Raw genomic sequence first — 21,589 nt, 5'->3', positions numbered from 1 at the left:
CACGCACACACACACACACACACACACACACACACACACATGAATGAACTTGGAATCAAAACAAAGCAGCCTTTAGAGGGAAAAGGGTTTGGGCTTCTCTTGCAGTAATGTCTTTTTATTACATGTACTGTTCAGCACTTTGGCTCGACCAAAAATCGCTTTTAAACGTGCTATATAAATAAAACTTGATTTGATTTGATTCTTCTGCAAGCATGAGATGGAAGAGGTTTCAATAGCGAGTGTCACTTTAAAATGCTGCTTTTCCAGAGATCATCTAACTATGCTTTTAACACTTTTTGCTGCATTTAAAAAGTCTATTTTTAAAGTATTATTTGACCTCTTTTATGAATCGTCTTGTGGTTCAGTTGATTTAGTTTTTCTAGCCTAAACATATGGACCAATTATCAACTAGTGCATTGATTATATATTATATATAACAAAATAGATTTTTTCTTAGATCTGAATTAACGTTGGCTTTTTTAAATCTAATTTAGAAATTAAATTAATTAGCTGTAAATGATAGCAAATATACTTTTAAAGGGCTTTAAAGCTAGTCTACATTATCTCCTCAGCTTCTTACTGGTCCAGTTTCCCACAAGAACCTTTGGTTACTTGAAGTTTTTAATTGCACGTTTTGATTGAAGTTAGTCCGTCCGTCAGAAACATTATCAAAAAGCTACTGATCCTAGATCATATCACACAGAAACAACGTGAAAGTAAATGCTGTGTTGATTGCTCTAAGCATCTGTATACTTTCTAGCTTCCATGTCGTTTCCACATTAAGACTGAATGTCCACAATGACTTCCCATCTCTGTAAACGGCACCATCTGAGGAGCGAGTGAATGCACCATTGGCGTTAAAGGTTGGTCTACAGTAATAAGATGAATTGAACTCCCCGTACTGTAACCGCGGAATCGCCCGATGATTTAACGGAAGCACTCTGTGTACAGTCTCTTTAATATGACCTACACTTATGGACCACTACACATGTGGAATAAATAAATCATCTTGTGTGTGCGCAGATAGTTAAGTCCATCTCTGGAAGGACTTCTCAGTAATTTGACCGTCACAGGCGGAGACAACACAGCCGGCTTATTGATCTCCTCCCACAACAGCACACCCGGCCTTATTTAATAAAAGCACAGGCAGTCACTAACAATAAGAATTTGGACCAATCAGAGCGAGGCGGACACAGAGTGCATCAAGCAGTCAACACCTTAATGAAAGTGACCAAGAGGTCCTAATGGATGGAGTAGTGCGTTGTACCGATGTAACACGGGTTAGGAAAGCTGAATATGTGCCGATGTCAGCACCCGAACGGCACACTTTTGCTCAACTTTCCTAACAATGCAATAAACCACATCTCAGGGGTTTTTATTGTTGCACTGTGCCACAACTTCCCCACATTATCCCTCATAAAACTCACTCCCCCTCCCACGCAGTCCCATACAGCGGGCCCCGTAAGTATTCGAATTGCAACAACATTTGAGGCATTCGGTTCGATGCTCTTGATGATGCGGAAAGACAAAACCAATGTGAGATTTAAAAGGAAAAATCCTCCCACGGATCCTCCCACACCGATAGATATCAGACATCAACGTACGCAGCTCGGTGCATTACGGGAGTTATATCATAATGAAGGGCTGACATCTTGTTCTGTCTGTCAGTGTGTGTAGTTTCACTTCAGGTATCTTACATTCCTTCCTAAAGAAACCCAGAAGGCCTGCAGCTACATCTGGTCTCTGTTGAGCATCAGAAAAAGACACAGGCGCTTTAATTCTCCTCTCTTTCCGAGGAGATTAAACGAACAAATAAAGAACAGCAGGGTGCGTCGGATACATCAAAAGATGGAGATTACTGTCAATAAAAAGACCATTTTTAGCTCGTTATTATCTTCACCGTCTGCCTGTGTGTGAGTGCGGCTCACAGCGGGCTTAAAACGCCTCTTAGTCACTGTATTGTCATCTCACTATACTACTTTTATTATGTGTAGCAACCTGGATGTGGAGGAGGTGGCTCCGTGTCTTATTACTAATGAAGGACACAATGGATTTAAAGGAGACACATATAATTGGAAACCTACTGTAGCAAATATGATATGAATAGAAGAGCAACACAACGTCCTCCCACAAGCAGCTATCGTCCAATCATATCCTCGAGCTTATTATAGCTGCCTATCAACACCTGAGCAACACCTATGCTAGTGTAGGCATACAGAATGTAGCTAAAAACTCACCTGGCTTTTAATACTAGTTGAGAATAACATTTTGAAATGTGTATATGTTTTTATATGTTTCTAGTTATTGTGCATTTTATCATATGTTTAAAGTTCCCATGTCATGGCCATTTCTACTGATCATATTTCATTGTTGAGGTCTACTAGAATAGATTTATATTGTGCAATGTTCCAAACTCACATTGGTTTCTCATACAGCATCTCTGTATAGTCTGTGTATTCACTCTCTGTCCTAAACGGCTTGTTGGAGCTCCTGCCCCCCCTCCCCCTCCCTGTGACCACAGTGTGCTCTGATTGGTCGGGACGTTGCGAGGCTCGTTGCTGCTGCGAGGAGCGGACAGGTTTCCGGGTCGGCGATACAGCGAGAACAAGCAAAACTCATCCTGAGCACACAAACACTCACAGCCGAAGTAAAAACAATAAGTGTGGCTTGATATTGAGTCAGAAAAAGGTTTCTAACGCTGTGAGAATGGGTCTGAGGAGAGCATTTCTCCACCATCCCAACTCGTCTATTACCAACCAGGGAGCTCTATGCAAGTCAATGGGACTCCCTGTTAGTTAGCCAAGGGGTCCTGGTGTGGGAGGGGCTCCAAGGATTGGTCCATTTGGGCCAATCCGGTCATTTGTTGTTGAGCTGGGTGTTCACACGTCACAGAACCCAGGAAGCAAACAATGGAAACAGAGAAATGTCCAACGAGGCGTTCTGAGGCAGCATAGACAGGTCTTCTCTGTGTTAGAGTTTTACTCCCTACAGGGTGTACTTTGAGGGTTTTGACTCTGCAGACCGTTCACATGCAGAGAAACCTTCATAACAACAAGGGGACGGGTAACAACCAGAGAGCATGACATGGGACCTTTAATTAATGTTTTATTATTTTAGTGTTATTTCATATTGTGTGTGTTCCCTGTACAGCACTTTGCTTGGTACACACTGAGGTTGTTTTAAATGTGCTATACAAACAAATAAAGATTGAGAGTGAGAGTAAAGCAGGCTGCCCTGAACTGTAATATCTTGATGTCACTTGTTCTCGTCTCCAGAGAGAAGCCCTTCCTGTCACAATGATGCCAATTGACCGAGGTAGCTTTCTGCACCGTGCAGCCGGAGCCAATTGACTCCTGACCCGCCAGTGTAACAAAGCATCGCCTCCCAGTGTTTTCTGAATCAATATGGCCGCTCTGCATCACTTCGGCGGCGCTCAGATCGTCTCCCCCTGCGCTGACCTTCCTGTAAATCGACTGGTCGAGAGGAGGAGGAGGAAGTCCTGCCAAACACTTACGGACATAAGGGCAGCCGAGTAAACTCTACATGGACTTGTGATTGTTTTCAAAGATAAAACATGGACCCTATGTGACCTTGCTACATAATATATTCTTGACTTTTTACTTGTTACTTGAGCCATCAATATGGGACGCTTTCCTGCTATATAGGTCAATTAGGACAGCTCACTTTAACGCTCAATGAAGCATATTATCTAAGCAATCTCACCATAAAATGAGACTAAATGACTGATGAGAAGAAATGTGCTGTAAACATATCCGTGACAAACCCCTTGCCTCTTTCTGTAACTGCTGTGAAGCTCCTGAGTAAAGAAAAGCTGCTTCTTTACAAGGTGAAAGCATCTTCATATCAATATCTTAATATTTACACAAACATAGGGTGGTATAAATTCAAAGGGGGGATTACACTGTCCCTTACAAATTAACAACAGAAGTCTTTGGGTCCACATTTAGACGTTAAATCCATGTTTTCGCTTGTCATGTTATTAATGATATTACACAAAAGGTATATGTTTTGGGGTTGAATGAGGTGTTTTGACTTTGGTCGGTGCAATAGGGGATAGCTATGGATGAATGAAACCTCATCAATCCCCACATAGAAAATGATATGCTATACAAATTGACTTCAGCTGTGTTTTAACTGACTGCTTACCGTCCATTCTTAGATAAAGCGAACTCCACTCCTTCCAGTTGGAAAGGCATCAGACGCTGCAGGAGCTTGGGAGGGAGGCCTGACAGTTGCTGTGACCATCTTGTTTCACAGCGAGGGGTCTGCAGGCCATTATCGTCCATTTCCATTTGTATATCCTCATCAGTTTCTCGGCACTCGCTCATTCAGCCGACAGGTTTTGGGCTGGAGAAAAAGAGAAAATAGATTCAAGATTGAATTCAAGGCTTTTATTGTGTGCATAGCTATAGTGTAGTTATGTCAATGAAAGTATTAGGTCACAGGCTCCTCCAACAATGCAACACAATAGAACAGATAAAATAGTTAAAATAGTGTAAGGAGAGTCTACTGTATATACAAGTAATTGGAATATGATATATTACATAAATAAGATTTACAAATGCAATATTGTTTGCAGTATGGATGCTGATGTTCAGGTTCAATGTTCTTTATTGTCAAACTAACATACACTGAACAAAAATATAAACGCAACACTTTTGTTTTTGCTCCCATTTTTCATGAGATGAACTCAAAGATCTAAAACATTTTCTACATGCACAAAATAACCATTTCTCTCAAATATTGTTCACAAATCTGAAAAAATCTGTGATAGTGAGCACTTCTCCTTTGCCGAGATAATCCATCCCACCTCACAGGTGTGGCATATCAAGATGCTGATTAGACAGCATGATTATTGCACAGGTGTGCCTTAGGCTGGCCACAATAAAAGGCCACTCTGAAACGTGCAGTTTTGCTTTATTGGGGGGGTCTGGGGGGGTCCGAAAACCAGTCAGTATCTGGTGTGAGGGTTAGGGTTAGGGTTAGGGTAATGTTGTATGTTGTGAATCGAGTGGCCTGTGTTCATCGTCCATAACATACGCCTGCCCATACCATAACCCCACCACCACCATGGGCCACTCGATTCACAACATTACCCTAACCCTAACCCTCACACCAGATACTGACTGGTTTTCGGACCCCCCCAGACCCCCCCAATAAAGCAAAAATGCACGTTTCAGAGTGGCCTTTTATTGTGGCCAGCCTAAGGCACACCTGTGCAATAATCATGCTGTCTAATCAGCATCTTGATATGCCACACCTGTGAGGTGGGATGGATTATCTCGGCAAAGGAGAAGTGCTCACTATCACAGATTTTTTCAGATTTGTGAACAATATTTGAGAGAAATGGTTATTTTGTGTATGTAGAAAATGTTTTAGATCTTTGAGTTCATCTCATGAAAAATGGGAGCAAAAACAAAAGTGTTGCGTTTATATTTTTGTTTAGTGTAGCTACAGAGTAATTATGTCATTGAAAATCTTAGGTCACTGGCTTCTCCAACAATGCAACACAATAATACAGATAAGCAGACAATATTAAAACAATATTAAAGTATATTATATTAAAAGTAATACAAAAGAAAAGTTTTTTAAAAAGTGGAAAAGTGAATACGAGTCTATATACAAGTTATTGGAATGATATATTAGATAATAGATAAATAATGACTAAGTAGCAGATGAATGTTATGAAATTGTTTCAGGTGTTTAACAGTCTTATTGCCTGCGGGATGAAGCTGTCTCTGAATCTGGTTGTTTTAGTCCGGATGCTGCGGTAACGCCTGCCAGACGGCAGCAGACTGAACAGTTTGTGGCTGGGGTGATGGGGGTCTTTTATAATCAGTAAACATGTTACATAATAATATTGAGGAGCCATCCCCTGCTGCCTATTAGCTCTGACAGGAATAGCATTATGAGAGGATGGGTGACGCAGTGTAGTGGACAAAGAAAGTCAGAATTTTTGATGAGGCGGTCAAAGTTTGCCGTCCCAGCTGCCCGCAGTTACAGTGTTGCCTCACCCGCTGCTGTCAAGCCTCCCTATAAGTGTCAACACCACATATTCATTATGTCTAAAACTGTAACAACATCCCAGAACAACAGTGGTCAGGTAGAGAACAGGATGTGCATGTCATATATTGTGTGCAAAGCTCATTTTTGAGATTAATTATGTTAGTTATAATAGCTATAATGCTTAGAACAACAATACTACATATTAACAACGGGTACATTTAAACTAAAATCACCTTACGGTATCAACGTATTATTTTCTGATCTGGAAAGCAGTGTTTTGCAGTTTGATAAAGTGTATCTCATGAGTTTTAAATTCACTTTAACTGTGATATATTAAGATAAGATAGTTCATTGATCCTAATTTTAGATTTTTTTCATCTCAGCAGCATAGATAAGACATTGCACATGAATTAGAGGTAAATATAATACAAATAACGAACAATAAAGATACATCAGTAGTAGAAGATAAACAAAATATGCAAAACAGTGAATTTATACATATTATATCATAGCACAATAATTATATTTTGCAAGGTTAGGGGCCAACAACAAGTTAACACACAATAAAGTATGCAAAAACATATTTGGAGTTAGTTTAACCACCTAAAATAAAGTCAGGATTTAGCAGCACCGGAAGTAAACAGACCTGCCCACAAAAATAAAAGCTCTTTACCCATATAATAATTATTTTAAAACCGGATGTATTTGTTTTTGTGTGGTATTTGACTCTCTCATCAAGCTACCATGCGAGTAGAAAACTAGCAAGATAACATTATTGCTTTATTTGACCTTTATGTAGATTTCAATGCCCCATGTGCAGCCACACATGCAGTCAGTTGTTGCTATGCATCGTGATTCTGCAGCAGTAACTAAGCACATAGCATGCATATAAAAGCCTTTTGTTAGCAAAGCAACATAAGAATTAACAAGCTTTTTATTTGTTAGTGAGTGTGTGGTGTCCTTACCCGGTTAGACAGTGGAAAGAGCCGCAGGAATCACTTTAATCTGGACTGAAACAGGAGAAAGTTTCCCGGCAAATGTCTCTGTTTAGGTCACCTAGCATCCGCCGCACGTGACGTCATCACGCATGCAACTTCCTGTAGCTTTATAAACAAATGCAATGACATTTACCTACAAATGTTAACTTTTGACATATTTTAGAAGCTATATATTGTTTTTAGTGCCATTGTGCAGAGGTGGGAAGAAACTAAGTACAATTACTCATTTACTAAAGTACTATTTTGAGATACTACTTGAATATTTTCATGTTATGCTACTTTGTACCTCTACTTCACTACAATTCAGAGGTAAATAGTGTACTTTTACTCCACTACATTTATTTAATACCTTTGCAGATTTGTATTAATGATGTTAAATATAAACAACACTTAAATAAGACAGTAGTGACTCCTGGAAGAAATTCACAAGCTACCCAGCAGATATTTTCAAACCCTAAATAGATAATTTAGGGCTAAAATAGGAAATTGGAAGACGTTTTTTTATTCCTCAGAAGGATATTAGTTGGATAATGTTTCAGTCTCCATGCAAAGTGCCATTACGCACAAAAAAATCCAGTAACGACAAAAACGTGTCATGTTTTCAACACCCTTACGTGTCCGACGTAAGGATCTGACGCACCAGGCTTTCTGCTCTCTCTCCTTCATTTCGCTTCTTCTCCCTCGGTAGAGACTCAACTGTGTTAACCAAAAGAGGTAAGGCAACGTTAGATATCTGCAGTATCATGTGCAACAATTATTGGAAGAAAAGACACCGAAAGGGTGGCTGTTTTCATGAGCTAGTTAGCAGTAAACATGTCTCCTGCTCGTGCATGACACCGGTGTTTGGCCGATTTCAAGCCCCAGTGGCAGGCCAAAAATGTGGCTGATATAATGTTGCTTTTTGCGCTGCTGCAAAAACACACACCTTGCACGCAAATGTGGACTCGAAATGGTTAGAGGACGCTTTTAAATTCGGCTTTATTCGGAAAAAAGCGTGCATTAGTAGTTAAATAATACAGCAGAATTTAATAACTTTTAGGCCTGCTTCGGCTGTTTCTCTCTCGTTAAGATGCGGCATGCCATTTCAATAAAATGAGCTTTAATTGCATTGCTTTGCTGTTTTTGTTATTGTTTTACACGCCGAATTCTTTTTACATGCATATATGTTCAGATTAAAAAGTCACCTGTTGTCCGTAGTTTGTCGGTTGGTCGATACAGAGGAAACATTAAAATTGCCACATTTGTAATGGAGTCTGGTGTAGCAATAGCCACCGAAAAGTAGCATTTAAATTGCATTGTTTTAATTTCAATAAAATGAATATACTTTCGATTTACCCTCACACCTTTAATACTCATAATATCTCGTCGTTGTGGTGGATAGATAACTGGATATTTCCTTCATCGTTATGGAAGCATAGAAAAAAATGTCCCCCGTATTAATATAGCCCACGTATTAATAATTGACATAAAACGCTGCGCAGTTAACGTTACCTGACATGAAGTACAAGATAACCAAAGCAGCTTATTTTCTCAATAAGGGAGATAAGTGTTAATGTTATATTTGTATTAATTATAAATAAAATGCATTAATGTCAATCACTCTCCCTGTATCCAAGGCTTGTTGCTTACAATAATATTAATCAATGAATGATGCAGTGGAGCTGTGCACATCATCAACACCAAGTGTTGATTTAATGCATGTTTTTAAAAGCCTTTTTATATAGTAGTATAGTTTTAAACATAGTGCAACTCCATTACTGTCACATAGATTATAAAAGTGGACCTTGAAACCTGACTTGAACTACATTCATGCTCGTAAAAATGCCATAAATAAAACATCTCATTTTAGTACTTGTGTAATAAATAACCCATTATAATTCCTATGCATTAACCCGGGCAATTATTACCTCATCTTTGCTGGAGATGGCACTGAAAGCGTATACGTTGCCACCACTGAGGCATCATGATAGTATCTTTTTCATTAAGGTACCAGCGGAGCCTGGTGGGTGGAGAGTGCTCCGTCCCTGCGGCTGCTGGTTTACAGGAGATGATGTGGTAATCTTTGCAGGGCTGTGTGTTGTGTGTTGTGTATGTGTTGTGTGTGTGTGTGTGTACTTTACAGGGATTTACGACCATAATAAGTCGTTGCGTGTTTGCTGATTGAGAATCCCTCAATGTGATTGTGCACATTTGGATGATATGGTTATCCCTCAAACATATCAGCGTCTGTTTTTACCTGCTGGGTGATGTATTGTGCATTCGGAGGTACACTAAATCAAAGCTCTGGTTGTGGTGGTGTACACTCTGTGGCACACCACTCCCAGGCTTAAAATAAACGCCAATAATTGTTTACCATAACTGTTTCTGCAGCGGAGACTCTGCTGACCGTTCATTACGCAGGTTAGGGCACATTCGGAGCTGATGACATTATCAGATATTGAGGTTGAGGATGCTGTGTAATGGCTTTCACCGAATGTGGGCCCGATGACTAAATAATTCATCGCCTTCCTGGGGGGAAAAAATCTCTCTTTCCGATAATATTTGGTCTGGGCCATTAAATAATTCATCCGCCTATCCATAAATTGTTTGTTCAATTGGTGACCTTTTCATGGGATTAAGGAAGCACAATAATACATTCTTCAGAGACCTGGCATAACGAATGGTACAATTATGAGGCAGGATCGCATCGGATCGGTTGTCGCAGTCTAGTGTTGGTTGCTTAGTGACAGCAGGAACTTTTCCGCCCACTGTGTTTGCTGTTAAAGTCTGAGTGACTGAAAGGACAAAAACAATCACATTATGGCAGTCTAGACTTCAGCTGCATAGGACCGGTGTGTGACTTCCTATGTCTTTGACAGCCTGTCCGTCACTTAGTGAGGAGAGTGCTTCATGAAGTCAATTATTCCCAAAGCTCAATTATCACGCTGTCGTGTAAGATATTCGATCCTTAATGAAATAAACAAGCCAAGTGAATTCTTGTGGAGGCTGTGATCCCTTTTGTTTTTCCTATTCAATCCTCCAAAGTCAGATTTAGATCAAACAGAGGAGGTGAGGGGTGCGGTTTGATCACGCACAAGCAGCTGCTCAGTGTATGGTTTCCTCTCTGATCCACCAATAAGCTTATGTGAGATTTGCCTAAAGCTCAATATTATTGCAGTGTTTTACTCCTCCTCTGCTTTCAGTAATGGGTGGTGTTTCAGGTGGTGGCTCAGTGGGATTAGCTGTAGCTCGCCTTCATGTGTGGAGCGCAGGGTGCCAGCTTTAATGGGAAGGTAGCCCAGTGAACAGCTCGGCCTCTCAGCGGCCAGCGCCTCCCCATCGTCTCTCCACCTGCTCTTTGAGCACCTAGCTGGCTGCCGACATGTCGATCCTCTCCTTTCTCTTCTCTTTCTCCACTCTTTTCTGCACCTTACCTCCCTCTCCTCTTCCTCTCACTCTCCTTCCATCTATCCCATGTCCCTGGCTGCCCTTTCCTCCTCCTCCTCCTCCTCCTCCTCCTCTTCCTCCCCCCGCCTCCATCCTAAAGCAGAGTAGCTAATGAAGAGCCCCATTTAGCCGGTGACTTTGGTTCAGTCGGCTCCGTAGTGCCGTCCGGCCACGGCTGCTCTGACTGGCTGCTCGGCTCTGACATCACACGGGGGCCAGCTGTTGATTTGGCGCTGTCTCCAAGGCTGGCTGGCTTGATGGGTTGTGGCAGGTAGACTTGTGCTCGCACAGCACTCTCCCTCCCTCCCTCTCTCTCTCTCTCTCTCTCTCTTTGTGACACCCACTCCCTCACCCTCTCCCTTTACACTCCCCTCTCCCCGTCTTCACTCTCACTCAGTCGAGCGAGCGAGCAGGAGGCAGCAGGCAGCTGCCGAGGAGCGAGCTGGGAGGCGACCCCAGCCTCCTCTCCAGCAGATTGTGCCTCCTGTACAATGGAAACTAAACGGTTGAGTAGCAGAAGGGATGGAGGGCAGAGCTGCCGGGCAGGTAGGTCCTGCAGCCTCCAGCCACTCAGGGCATCTCTCGTCCTTCTTCTCATTCCATCTTCATATTTCTCATTTATTTCTGATTTTCTCTCTCCTGTGCCTTTTTAAGGTTGTTTGATTTCTGCTTAAGGAGATTTTCAATACTGTTTTAAAAAAGGAACTGTTAATCCCTGAGAAAATCTCTTCTGTATCTGAGTTCTTTTTTTATGATTGCATGGCAGCAGTGAGTAAGTGTATTTCTCTCTGGCTTGTTGAACTCAGTGCAACATGAGATTGCCCTGAGCCGTGTTACTCAGTGAGCCGAGCCAAAGCTTTCCAAATCTCCTCGCCAGTTTGCCAATGCAGCTTCTGCTTTTCATTACGAGGATAATTATCCAAGACCAGCCAATGAGAGGCATCGCTCTGCATTGTACTCCGTCTCCAGCCTCGCTCCCCTGTTTGTTCTGCAGGTGTTGACTGCAAATGGACTTTTAATGAGTCTGGCAGACTTTCTGAGTTATGCCCCTCTCATAAGGCTCCATAGATTCAAACTGCTAGACTTGCATGTTAGTTTTCTTTGTTTATTGTTTCTCCCCTAATTGCCTGGATTGATATTCCCTGGAAGCTCTCCTGTGGGATAGGTAATGGATTACCTGCATGCTCTGCTGTGGATTTAATTTATTAATGCTGTCTGACTGCGCCTGAGCCCCGCCGCACCGCCTCATGTGACCTGCAGGCACGGAGAAAAGCGCAATTAGAGGCTCATTTATGTTTAAATGCTATTACGAGTAGTTCCTTAAACCCACACTGCCTCAGTCGCCCCAGAAATTGAGGCAAGCAGTGTATGAAAGTGATATCGTTTCATAAGCTTTTTCGCTAATCGTTTTTCTGGTCCAATCACATCGCTCCCCTGTCAGCGCTTCCCTGGCTTTGTAATTAGCAGAAATGGCTAGAAAACGGGAGATTAGTTACTCAGTTTAGCGAAACGCTGAAATCAATTTTTATCGTAGCGCCACGAGTGCAAACCAGCATTAGTATCCTAATGAACTGTTTATTTGATGTCTGATTTTCTCAGCCAGGGTGCATGTCCGGCGCCATGCTGAAATTACTCCGAGTCTTAGTCGGCGTGTTTGAAAGTCAGCGTAGCCGTAAAATGTTTGGCTGGCTTGTGATTCCTGTGGCATGAATGCACAATTCAACTCAGCCGAGCACAAGTGGTGATTTTTTTTTTCCCTCACGTGTGCAGGTGACACAAAGCTGCAGCCCTCAGACATGGCGTTACCTTTTGTACTTCGGTCTGCTTTTGTTTCCCTGTGCGCCGCTGAATAGAGCAGTTTAGTATTCTACATCTCTGCAGACAATATCCCAGCTGTTTGGCACCGCTCCCCCCGTTGTTCTTTTTATGTGACACTTGCAAACGCTCATCAGCCCCGGCAATAAAGCATGAATTATTTCTCAGCGCATTATCTGCAGCTGCATGCAGGGGGATGCTGACACTTTTATTTGATTGTGTTTCCCCTCAGGGCGCTTATAAATCTTCAGGATCACACAGAAGCTGGTGAGGGTGATGGCTTGTTCTTTTCCGCCCCGCGTTTGACTCATCTCCTCGTTCTGCTCGGAGGATAGAGGTGGGGATAGAGTAGCAGATAGAGGGAGGGATAGAGGGTCCTTCACCTGCAGTTGAGCTGGATTTAGCCCAGACGAAAGCCCTGATCCACGCAGAGCTGAACAGAGCGGAGGTGTGAGAGGGAAAGGTCAGCCTTTTGCAAGAGCCAGGTGTGTGTGTGAGGAATATAAGTGTCCTGGAGTGTCCTTGCTCGTTTGTTCCCGTGTGTGTGTGTGTGTGTGCACATGCCATCAGCAGTGGGCTCCTTTACGCTTCACAGTGATTGAAAAATGTCTCATTAACTCGCCATCGAACATAATTGTCCGTGAGAGTAGTCCATGAAGAGCGTGGTGTGTGATTAATTCGGCTCAGTTGACGGCCACCTTCATGACCCCACTGTGGGTTTTTCGAGAATTAATTTCCATAGAAAGAATATACATGCATAGACTGTGTGTTGGTGAAATCAAATTGAATTGGTTTTTACTGTTTGTGGCAATTATTCCCTGGATTCCAGTCCGACTAATTGGTCATATCTGCAATTTTCTAATGCATTTGTGTAGATTTGATGCATCTGAGTGTGAGTGTGAGGTTGCTGATATGCGATCAGGGTTTGGCAATAAAGGCGTTGTGACACTGAACGATGCCTGAGGGATTCTCTGTAAGGTTGCTGCGCTCTGCGGCGACTGTAATACCAATGAACCACTCCCTGTCAGCCACAGCACAAACCTGGAGGCAGGCGGAGCGTCTCATCAAGTTCACTGCTGCGCGTCTGTGTGTGTGTGTGTGCGTGTGTTTTGCGGTGCTAAGGTGTGTTAGAAGCTGCTGAGCACCAATCAAACGGTGATATTCCCTTTTTTTTTTTTTTTAAATTAGCTTTTTTCCTGGTTGTGCTGTGCATTGTTTGCGCCATTAGCATTCATAACGCTGTCTCCACCATATCTCACACACACACACACACACACACACACACACACACACACACACACACACACACACACACACACACACACACACACACAGGCACAGTGTGAAGTCCTGAAGCCCGCTCAGCAGCTCTGCTCGTAAAACCTGGAGCGCCTATGGCCGACAGAGCCACTTTTACACTCTGCGTGTGTGCACGTGTGTTCGCTGCAGGAGGATCATGGTTTTAATTTTTTTTCCCGTTTCAGACTTTGTAGCCAGCACCTTTATTCACAGCGGCTTGAATCGGAACAACCAAGAAGGGCAAAGCGTAGAGCCCCAGCAGCAAAATGATACTCCTGCTGTCACAAGCGAATAACCCTGTAAGAGCTGCATTTAGAACAGAGATAAGAGGGGGGGGAAGAAGGGTAAAGATAAGACCAGGGGAATATATAGGCGATGGTAATAAACGACTGGCTGCATGTACCAGGCTGTGTTCTCTCCAGATGTGAGTCATTATAATAATGACATCAACATTGATGAATGGGTCCTGCCTTGGGCCTCACACCTGTCAACGCCAGGGAGAAATGCTGCAGACTGAAGGGGACTGTTGCCCCACAAATTAGCTAAAATGTCAAACAACAATCATGTTAAAGTGTTGTCGAGTCTCAGATTAGTTAGATATAAAGAGGTTCTGGTGATATCACTATTTAAATATACAGTACGTGTGCTTTTATGGGCTGTTGGAACAAAAGCAATGCACCAAATGGTTTCCCCGCACGACGATCATCGGTTCAGTCTGCAGCCATGAGGTGTCAGGAGGAGGAAGATTATAAAGTGAGCCGGGTTTCCACTTGACCTTTTTGGCTGGCATGGGGGTCTCAGCGCGGCCATGTTGGGAGCAGCAGCCGGGCCTTGGCACCGCGGGGTGCCAGAGTCAGCGTGGCACCTCGCCCGCTCACTGAGGCCGAGAGGAAGGAGGGAGGGGGGCAATGAGGGGCTAGAAGAAGGTGCCGTTAGATATCAGAATCAGGTTTATCACCAGGGAGGTTCACACTTATGAGGAGTTTGACTTGATGTCGTGGTGCATATATAAAAGTAAAACACAGATAGAAAACTCATTTATGTTGAGTTAAGGGAATACAAAGCGTCATAATGTAACGGCTTAATTGATTAATGGAGTCATTGCCAACGTTAATGGAATTTTAAACTGCTTATCGTTGGGTTTTGGACATTTAAAGACGTCACCTTGGGAGATTATGATATTTTTCTAACATTTGATCAACTAAATGATGAATTGACTAAATGATTCTGCGGTTCTAATCTGATATGTGGCAACCACATCCAAAGAAGTCTTCAAACGAAGTCACATTTTCATAATGTAGAGGACTAACATGTCTGATTAAAGCAGCCATTTATCAGAAAAGTGATGCGCTCAATAAAACACACATTTAAAGAGAAAGCTGGAACACACACACACACACACAACACACACACACACACACACACACACTTTTTAATGATGTGAATATTATGGAGCTTTGTTGTGGTTGGCGTATTCAGATGTCTGCCCAGTGTCACCCTGAATTCATCCAGAAAGGCATTGGCTGGGAAGAAGAAGACTTTGTACGCTACACGGTTTGAAAATGGCAGAGGATTTTCGGGCTGAGATTTGCTCTCTTCGCTCGCTGCTCTCTGAATTCAGAATACTTGTTTTTTTTTAGGAGGGGCCTTCTCCTGTTGCCTCCGCCGCACTCCCATCTCTTTGCTCATCTATTATTTATGGCGCATTGGCACGCACAGGCCCAGAAATACACTTTCTTTTTGCTCCGATGCACAAATATTTTCCAGAGTTGCTGACATCTCGACTACTGTCAGTCCACGTGCTCTGACCTTTCACCCCTAACCCCTACGCCTCTCTTGTTGCAGGTCAGCAGGGGTCATGAGGGTGTCGGAGGCCCCGGTTGCTGTTCAGAGCAGCTGAAGCAGAAATGGGCAAAGAAGTCTGGATGGCATCGGTAGGCTCAGCCTCATCGACTTCACCAGCCTCGTCCTCCTTCGCCACAAGCATCTACGCAACAAGTACGTATCTTTATGTCAAAGAAATACTTAGTCAGGGAATGTGATGCATGTTTTTAAGGGATTTAAAAGTCAAGTTTAAAACCAAACTTAGTGCAAATTCTGAGAGACGTCAGTGAAATGTGCATGTTATTCTATCAGAGCATGTATCAAAAGTAGGTAAACAAATCTTCACTTTATAGAAAAACAGTTAGAGTAACAATGTAAATACTGCTTAACACCAGGGCAAACTAAATCCCACACAAATGTGCATGTTTTTTACGAGTATGAGACGTCGGTTGGTTTAATTACACATACAAGCATCTACTCAACAAGTACGTATCCTCCTTAAATCTGTTCAAATAAACAGTCAGTCGGGGAATGTGATGCATGTTATTAAGGGATTTAAAGTCATAAAAGTCAAGTTTACAACCAGACATCAGCTAAATGTGCATTTCTTTACGGATATGAGACGTTGGTTGGTTTAATTACACAGCTTCTGGAGCTAACTCTCCACTGGGGTGCAATTAAACCACTGCAGAAGAACAGGGTGTAACCAGATGACGTAATTAGTACACACTTGTTCAACAACACCATCAACCTCTGCATTGCTCAGAGGAAGATATAGGAACACTATCCCATTACTTTCTATATATAAGTGCATGCAAATAGACATTTCCCAAATTCACATCCTAAGGGTAAAGATATGAGGGTCCTTCTACCAAATATGTCATGTGTATTTCAAATGTCAACTCTTACATTATATTTTCATAAATGAACTCGCCAGTTATCACTTCCATTGAAGTATTAAGAATAAACATTATGCAATTTCCTTTTTATTCTGACATGAAATGCCCTGATCTCATTCCTCAAAAGTACCTTTGCAGGACAGTTTTGCAGCAATGCAATTCAAATATAACCCATTTTGAATAAACCGAACCTTTGTCTTGGCGATATTTGAGTCTGCTCCAATTAGCCTAAGACTAGATTTTTTTACTTTTTAAAAACACAATGATAGCTGGTGCTTTCCCTAATAAATGCACTTTGAAAGTTTGAATGGATTAACCATTTTAAACTCAACAAATGTAGGTAGTAAATTCACCTGTGATCAAATATATCTTTAAGTAATAACAGGAGAAAGAAAAAATAAATATATTCAGGTATTCTGCAATGCATTTGATTTGTTAGACATTTCCCTTAAAAGCAAATACCTATCATTACATTGAGTGAATAATCCATAATGTGACATTACAATATGAAGAGATTATATATCAGGAAAATAAAGTGATGTTCCCTTTCCGTCTTCGCTCATAAGAGACCAATTTGCTCGTCCCTAAATTCCCCGACGTTTCCTTAATGTAACACTAAGGATCAAATGATGATCTGTATTACTTATGCAGGGAAAACATCAGGGATTCTAAAGAGGCACACGGTGCAATTACCTCCGCCATGAGAGATGAGACGGGGGAAACTCAAATGCATCAAAGTCACAGAGCCAAATTTAGTCCAACACTCCGGTCCCATGATACAAATGTGTTTGGAAGAATGAGTGATTCGGCGAGGGGAAAAATAGCTATCCATCAGAAGCCCGGCTCTTGAAAAATATCTGTCCAATATTGCAAATCTTCAACACAGCGACTCAAGAGACTTCACTCATCAAAATGTCAGAGGCAGACACTAAATATTCAAAGGCGCCGCGCGGCACTCTGGAGAATTAAGCTGTTTTCCTGCAGAATGTAAAAATAATGTAAAGCAGTCGCTTTTGTGAAACCTTTTTGACGGGTCATTGAAATTCAACATCTGACTCTCCAGTGCCCCGCTACGTTCGAGCTAACCTCCTAGCCTCGCGCAGCATTGGGTTAGCGCTACATTTCCCGGGCAGATAAGCTCAGGAGAGCAGAGGGGACCTCACGAGAAGTCAATTACTCCGACATGGAGCGACTGACACTCGCTGTATCAGCTCTTTTGGGACGGAGATAAACAATCTCAGCCGGCTCTCTGCGATCAGATAGGAAAATGGCTCTGATCACTAGCGGGCAAATAGGTTGAGGCCCCAATTGGCAAGGACACACACACACACACACACACACACACACACACACACACACACACACACACACACACACACACACACACTCGAGCGCAGAGTAGCTGCTGTTGCGTGTGAATCCAGTTTTGATGTGCAAAGTGAATTTGATGAGCCCGTTTCTAATTAACCTATTAATCATAGCTCTCATGTACCAGATGTCTGCCCTCCCTTCTCGTGCATATGTGTGTGTCTTTGTGTGTGTTTCCCTGCATGGGGTCGGACTGCATAATTAGGGCGTATCAGCAGGATGAACTCACACTATGACTTCAACATAGGGAGGTCGTGGCATTACACAGTTGTTCCATGCAAAGGACCATAGGTGCAAAGCAGCTAATGCTCCAAGATAAGCAGATCTTTTATTTAGAAATTGTATTTTTTAACAAATGTAAGATCGTACCAATGGGGAAATGTTTGAATGAGTCATTAAAATCAAACTACATATGGGTCTAATCTGCATTTTCACTTCTATAGACTGTCTTGATTCGATTTTAATGATTTTTCTGTACTGCCTAGTGGTGATCGCAGACAAACACTCAATTTAAAAACATTGCTGCACTTATCGAATATAAACACAATTTAATGATTTACCTTGTTATCGTTTGAAATTATTAAGAATATTCAACATTTGTACTGATAGTAAATCCATTTTTTAATAATCATAACGTTCTTTAATATGAAATAAAACCTTTTATCTGTCATAAGAGTGTTTGTATGTCCCTTTAGAAGCCCCATCATATCCATATATCTTTACTTATTTTGTACCAATTGGGGGCCTCTCACGCGATGGACACTTGACCCCCCATGTGTCCTTCAAACACTTCCAAACAAGGGTGTCAAAGGTTTATAGTTTTTCGGTGCCGAGTGGAGACAGACGCTGTAATGTGAAGCTGTTGGATCTCTCAGGACCAAAGTGTCCTCCTGCTGTGTCTTCTCCAATCACGTCCATTGTGTGAGTCTGAACAGCTGCAGAGCTGCGAGACAGAAAGGAAAGATTGATGAATACAGAGCAGCGCCCCGCCTCTTTCTCACAGCGAAACACGGAGTTTGAGATGTGAAACACAGGTGTAGGTGACGACATGAATAACATCTGGAAACCATTTGTACACAGATCCGTCAGTTATGGCATTATTTACATTTCTGCAACAACTCCAAATATGTCGGCTATATAAACGTTTGTACGGCGTCTCCGTGGGAAACGATGTTTTGACACAAATCACTGTTATGATTACAGCTGCTTTCTAAATACACCCACAAGTAAACAGTCATTACTAAAGTCTCCTCAAACATGGAGATGACGCAGTGTGAACAGGTACGTTTTATTTACTTGTTTATGGATACCTAGTTTATTTAGCATTTGTAATTGCATGGAGCCCGCAGTAATACACCTCGTACTCTCTGTATTGACATTCTGATTATTTTTTAATAACGTAGGCTTGTGTTATTGCTTTTATCGATTAATGCACGGCGTCCTATTTTGCACGAGTTCATATTTCAGAGTAATGATGATGAACTGTTTCTATTAAACAGTGTAGAGAGAAGGAGGGGGACAATACTGGAGGCCTGCTACGCTATCGGACCAGATTCTTCAGTGCTTTTACCCTTTAGTGTTTATTCTCAGAAAGCTGCTCATGCATTGATCTCTACCTCATGTCCTTTGAAAGTTCTGAATTTATAAAATGATTTAGGTGTTGCCTTGTGTTGTTTTCTGAAATAATAAATGTCTCTGACTAATGAAAACTTGTTTTATTGTTTTGGTATAAATACAATGACTTCTTCATATGCTTTTTATATATATATATAGTACAGTGTTTCCCACATCATTTGATTATATGTGTGGGGGCACCGCAAATATCAACAGCTACAGTGGGGCAAAAAAGTATTTAGTCAGCCACCAATTGTGCAAGTTCTCCCACTTAAAAAGATGAGAGGCCTGTAATTTTCATCCTAGGTATACCTCAACTATGAGAGACAAAATGAGAAAAACAAAATCCAGAAAATCACATTGTCTGATTTTTAAAGAATTTATTTGCAAATTATGGTGGAAAATAAGTATTTGGTCAATAACACACTGTTGCTGGTATTTTGGCCCATTCCTCCATGCAGATCTCCTCTCGAGCAGTGATGTTTTGGGGCTGTCGCTGGGCAACACGGACTTTCAACTCCCTCCAAAGATTTTCTATGGGGTTGAGATCTGGAGACTGGCTAGGCCACTCCAGGACTTGAAATGCTTCTTACGAAGCCACTCCTGTTGCCCGGGCGGTGTGTTTGGGATTCATTGTCATGCGAAAAGACCCCCACGTTTCATTCTTCAATGCCCTTGCTGAGGGAGGAGGTTGTCACTTCAAAACTCACGATACATGGCCCATTCATTTCCTTACACGGGGATCAGTCGGTCCTGGTCCCCTTTGCAGAACAACAGCCCCAAAGCATGATGTTTCACCCCCATGTTCACAGTAGGTATGGTGCTGCTTGGATGCAACTCAGCATCGTTCGTCCTCGAACCGTCTCGTTGATTTTGTTGGGGGTTGTTGTGGTGTTTTGAGCAATAGATTCGTTTTTGGTTTCATCTGACCATATGACATTCTCCCGGGCAGATCCGTCTCTGGGATCTATCTAAATGCTCTCTAGCAAGACTTCAGCGGCCTGGACATTCACGTGGCTTGTAGCAGGTGGTACATGACGTCTGGCACTGCAGGATTTGAGTTCGGCGGGCGGCGGTAGTGTGGTTACTGATGGTAGCCTTTGGTTACTTTGGTCCCATGCTGCTCTGCAGGTTCAGTGGAGCTAGTTCTCCGCTCGTGGGGTCTGGGAGTTGTTGGTTCACCGGTGGTGTGTTTCTCGATTTTGACCCACGGGTGAATCCTTGCCGTGGAGCCCCAGGAATCGGAGGGAATTATTCAGTGGTCGTTGAAGCTTTTCCATTTTCGTAAGTGAATTGCTCCCAGGCAGGTGATTGTGCGACAGCCAAGCTGCTTACCTATTGCAGGATTCAGTCTTCCCAGCCTGGTGCAGTCTGTGACCATTTGTGGGGTTTGCTGGACAGCGTCTTTGTTGCCGATGAGGGAGTTTGGAGTGGGATCTGTTTGAGGTGTGGAACAGGTGTGCTTTTTATACTGATAACGAGTTCAACAGTTCCGATTTATAGCATTAACAGTTGGAGACGAGGAGGAGAGGCGGCTTAAAGAAGAAGTTAAGGTCTGTGAGAGCACAGGAAATCTTGTTTTGTAGTGACCAAATACTTAGTTTTCCCACCATATTGAAAGAAATTCTTTAAAATCAGACAGTGTGAGTGTCTTGATGGTTTTGGTGTTGTCTCATTTGTACTCGCATAGTGAGGGTGATACCCTAGTGATGAATTACGCCTGTCTCAGCGTGTTAAGTGGGGAGGACTTGCTCATGTTTGGGTGGTGAACTAGAATACTTTTGCCCCTCTGTTATATTTGTGGATATTTAGTAGAATGGTGGCATTTAAATAAATCAAATGTGGTGATTTGGTCACTCCCAATACACAGGTTGAAGAGCTGCCTGAGGACAGCGCGGAGTCGATAAAAGGAGACGAACTTTGTGTGGAGTTGACTTATTTTATATGCGCGTTGATTCCGGATGCTGTTAAGGAGACAGTTACCTCTGCAGTGTCGTCATTCTTATTGAGCCGATAGCCCCCAAAGAGGAAAGAAAACTGAGCGCCTCGAGGACAATTGCGCGAGGCCGGTCAGGTTGCTCGGTATTCGCCACATGTCCCAGTTAAGACCGTTGCAATGAAGCGCGGGAAGCAGGACCACTGAAACGATGAAGGGTTTCGATGCGCGAAGAGGCCGTCTGCGGCAGAGAAGAAAACGACGCAACTGCGATGTGGCGGACCCGCGAGGCGCAAGCAGCAGAGGAACAGCAGAGACAAGTACGAGAGACGCCCGGGAAAGAAACCCTCCGTTACACCCCCTCTCTCTCTCGGCTGCTCGCT

The 21,589-nt window shown here is 42.7% G+C and overlaps 2 protein-coding genes across 4 annotated transcripts in view; one reads left to right on the top strand and one right to left on the bottom strand.

Annotated features, from left to right (window-relative positions):
* The window catches only part of zranb3 (zinc finger, RAN-binding domain containing 3), a gene marked incomplete at its 3' end in the record, with an annotated part of 56,066 nt that extends 48,361 nt beyond the window's left edge, over positions 1-7,705 (bottom strand). The window contains 3 exon segments of the mRNA XM_010770769.1: positions 4,168-4,368; positions 6,993-7,130; positions 7,640-7,705. Of these exon segments, the coding sequence (XP_010769071.1) occupies positions 4,168-4,349 (182 nt within the window).
* LOC104945131 (R3H domain-containing protein 1-like) overlaps positions 7,648-21,589 on the top strand; it is a 33,737-nt gene continuing 19,795 nt past the window's right edge. Inside the window, exons 1-3 of one of the 3 annotated variants that reach the window (XM_010770759.1) lie at positions 7,671-7,739; positions 9,012-9,080; positions 15,411-15,563. The gene's annotated coding sequence lies outside the window, so the exon portion shown is untranslated. Of the gene's footprint in view, positions 7,740-9,011; positions 9,081-10,693; positions 10,998-15,410; positions 15,564-21,589 lie in introns of those variants that run through there. The other 2 variants (XM_010770757.1, XM_010770758.1) reach the window with 2 other exon arrangements.

The sequence above is a fragment of the Notothenia coriiceps genome, unplaced genomic scaffold (genome assembly GCF_000735185.1).
Source record: "Notothenia coriiceps isolate Sejong01 unplaced genomic scaffold, NC01 NC01_scaffold00009193, whole genome shotgun sequence".
Lineage (NCBI taxonomy): Eukaryota > Metazoa > Chordata > Actinopteri > Perciformes > Nototheniidae > Notothenia > Notothenia coriiceps.
Note: the sequence above shows the minus strand (reverse complement) of the source record. Positions and strands in the feature narration are given on the sequence as shown.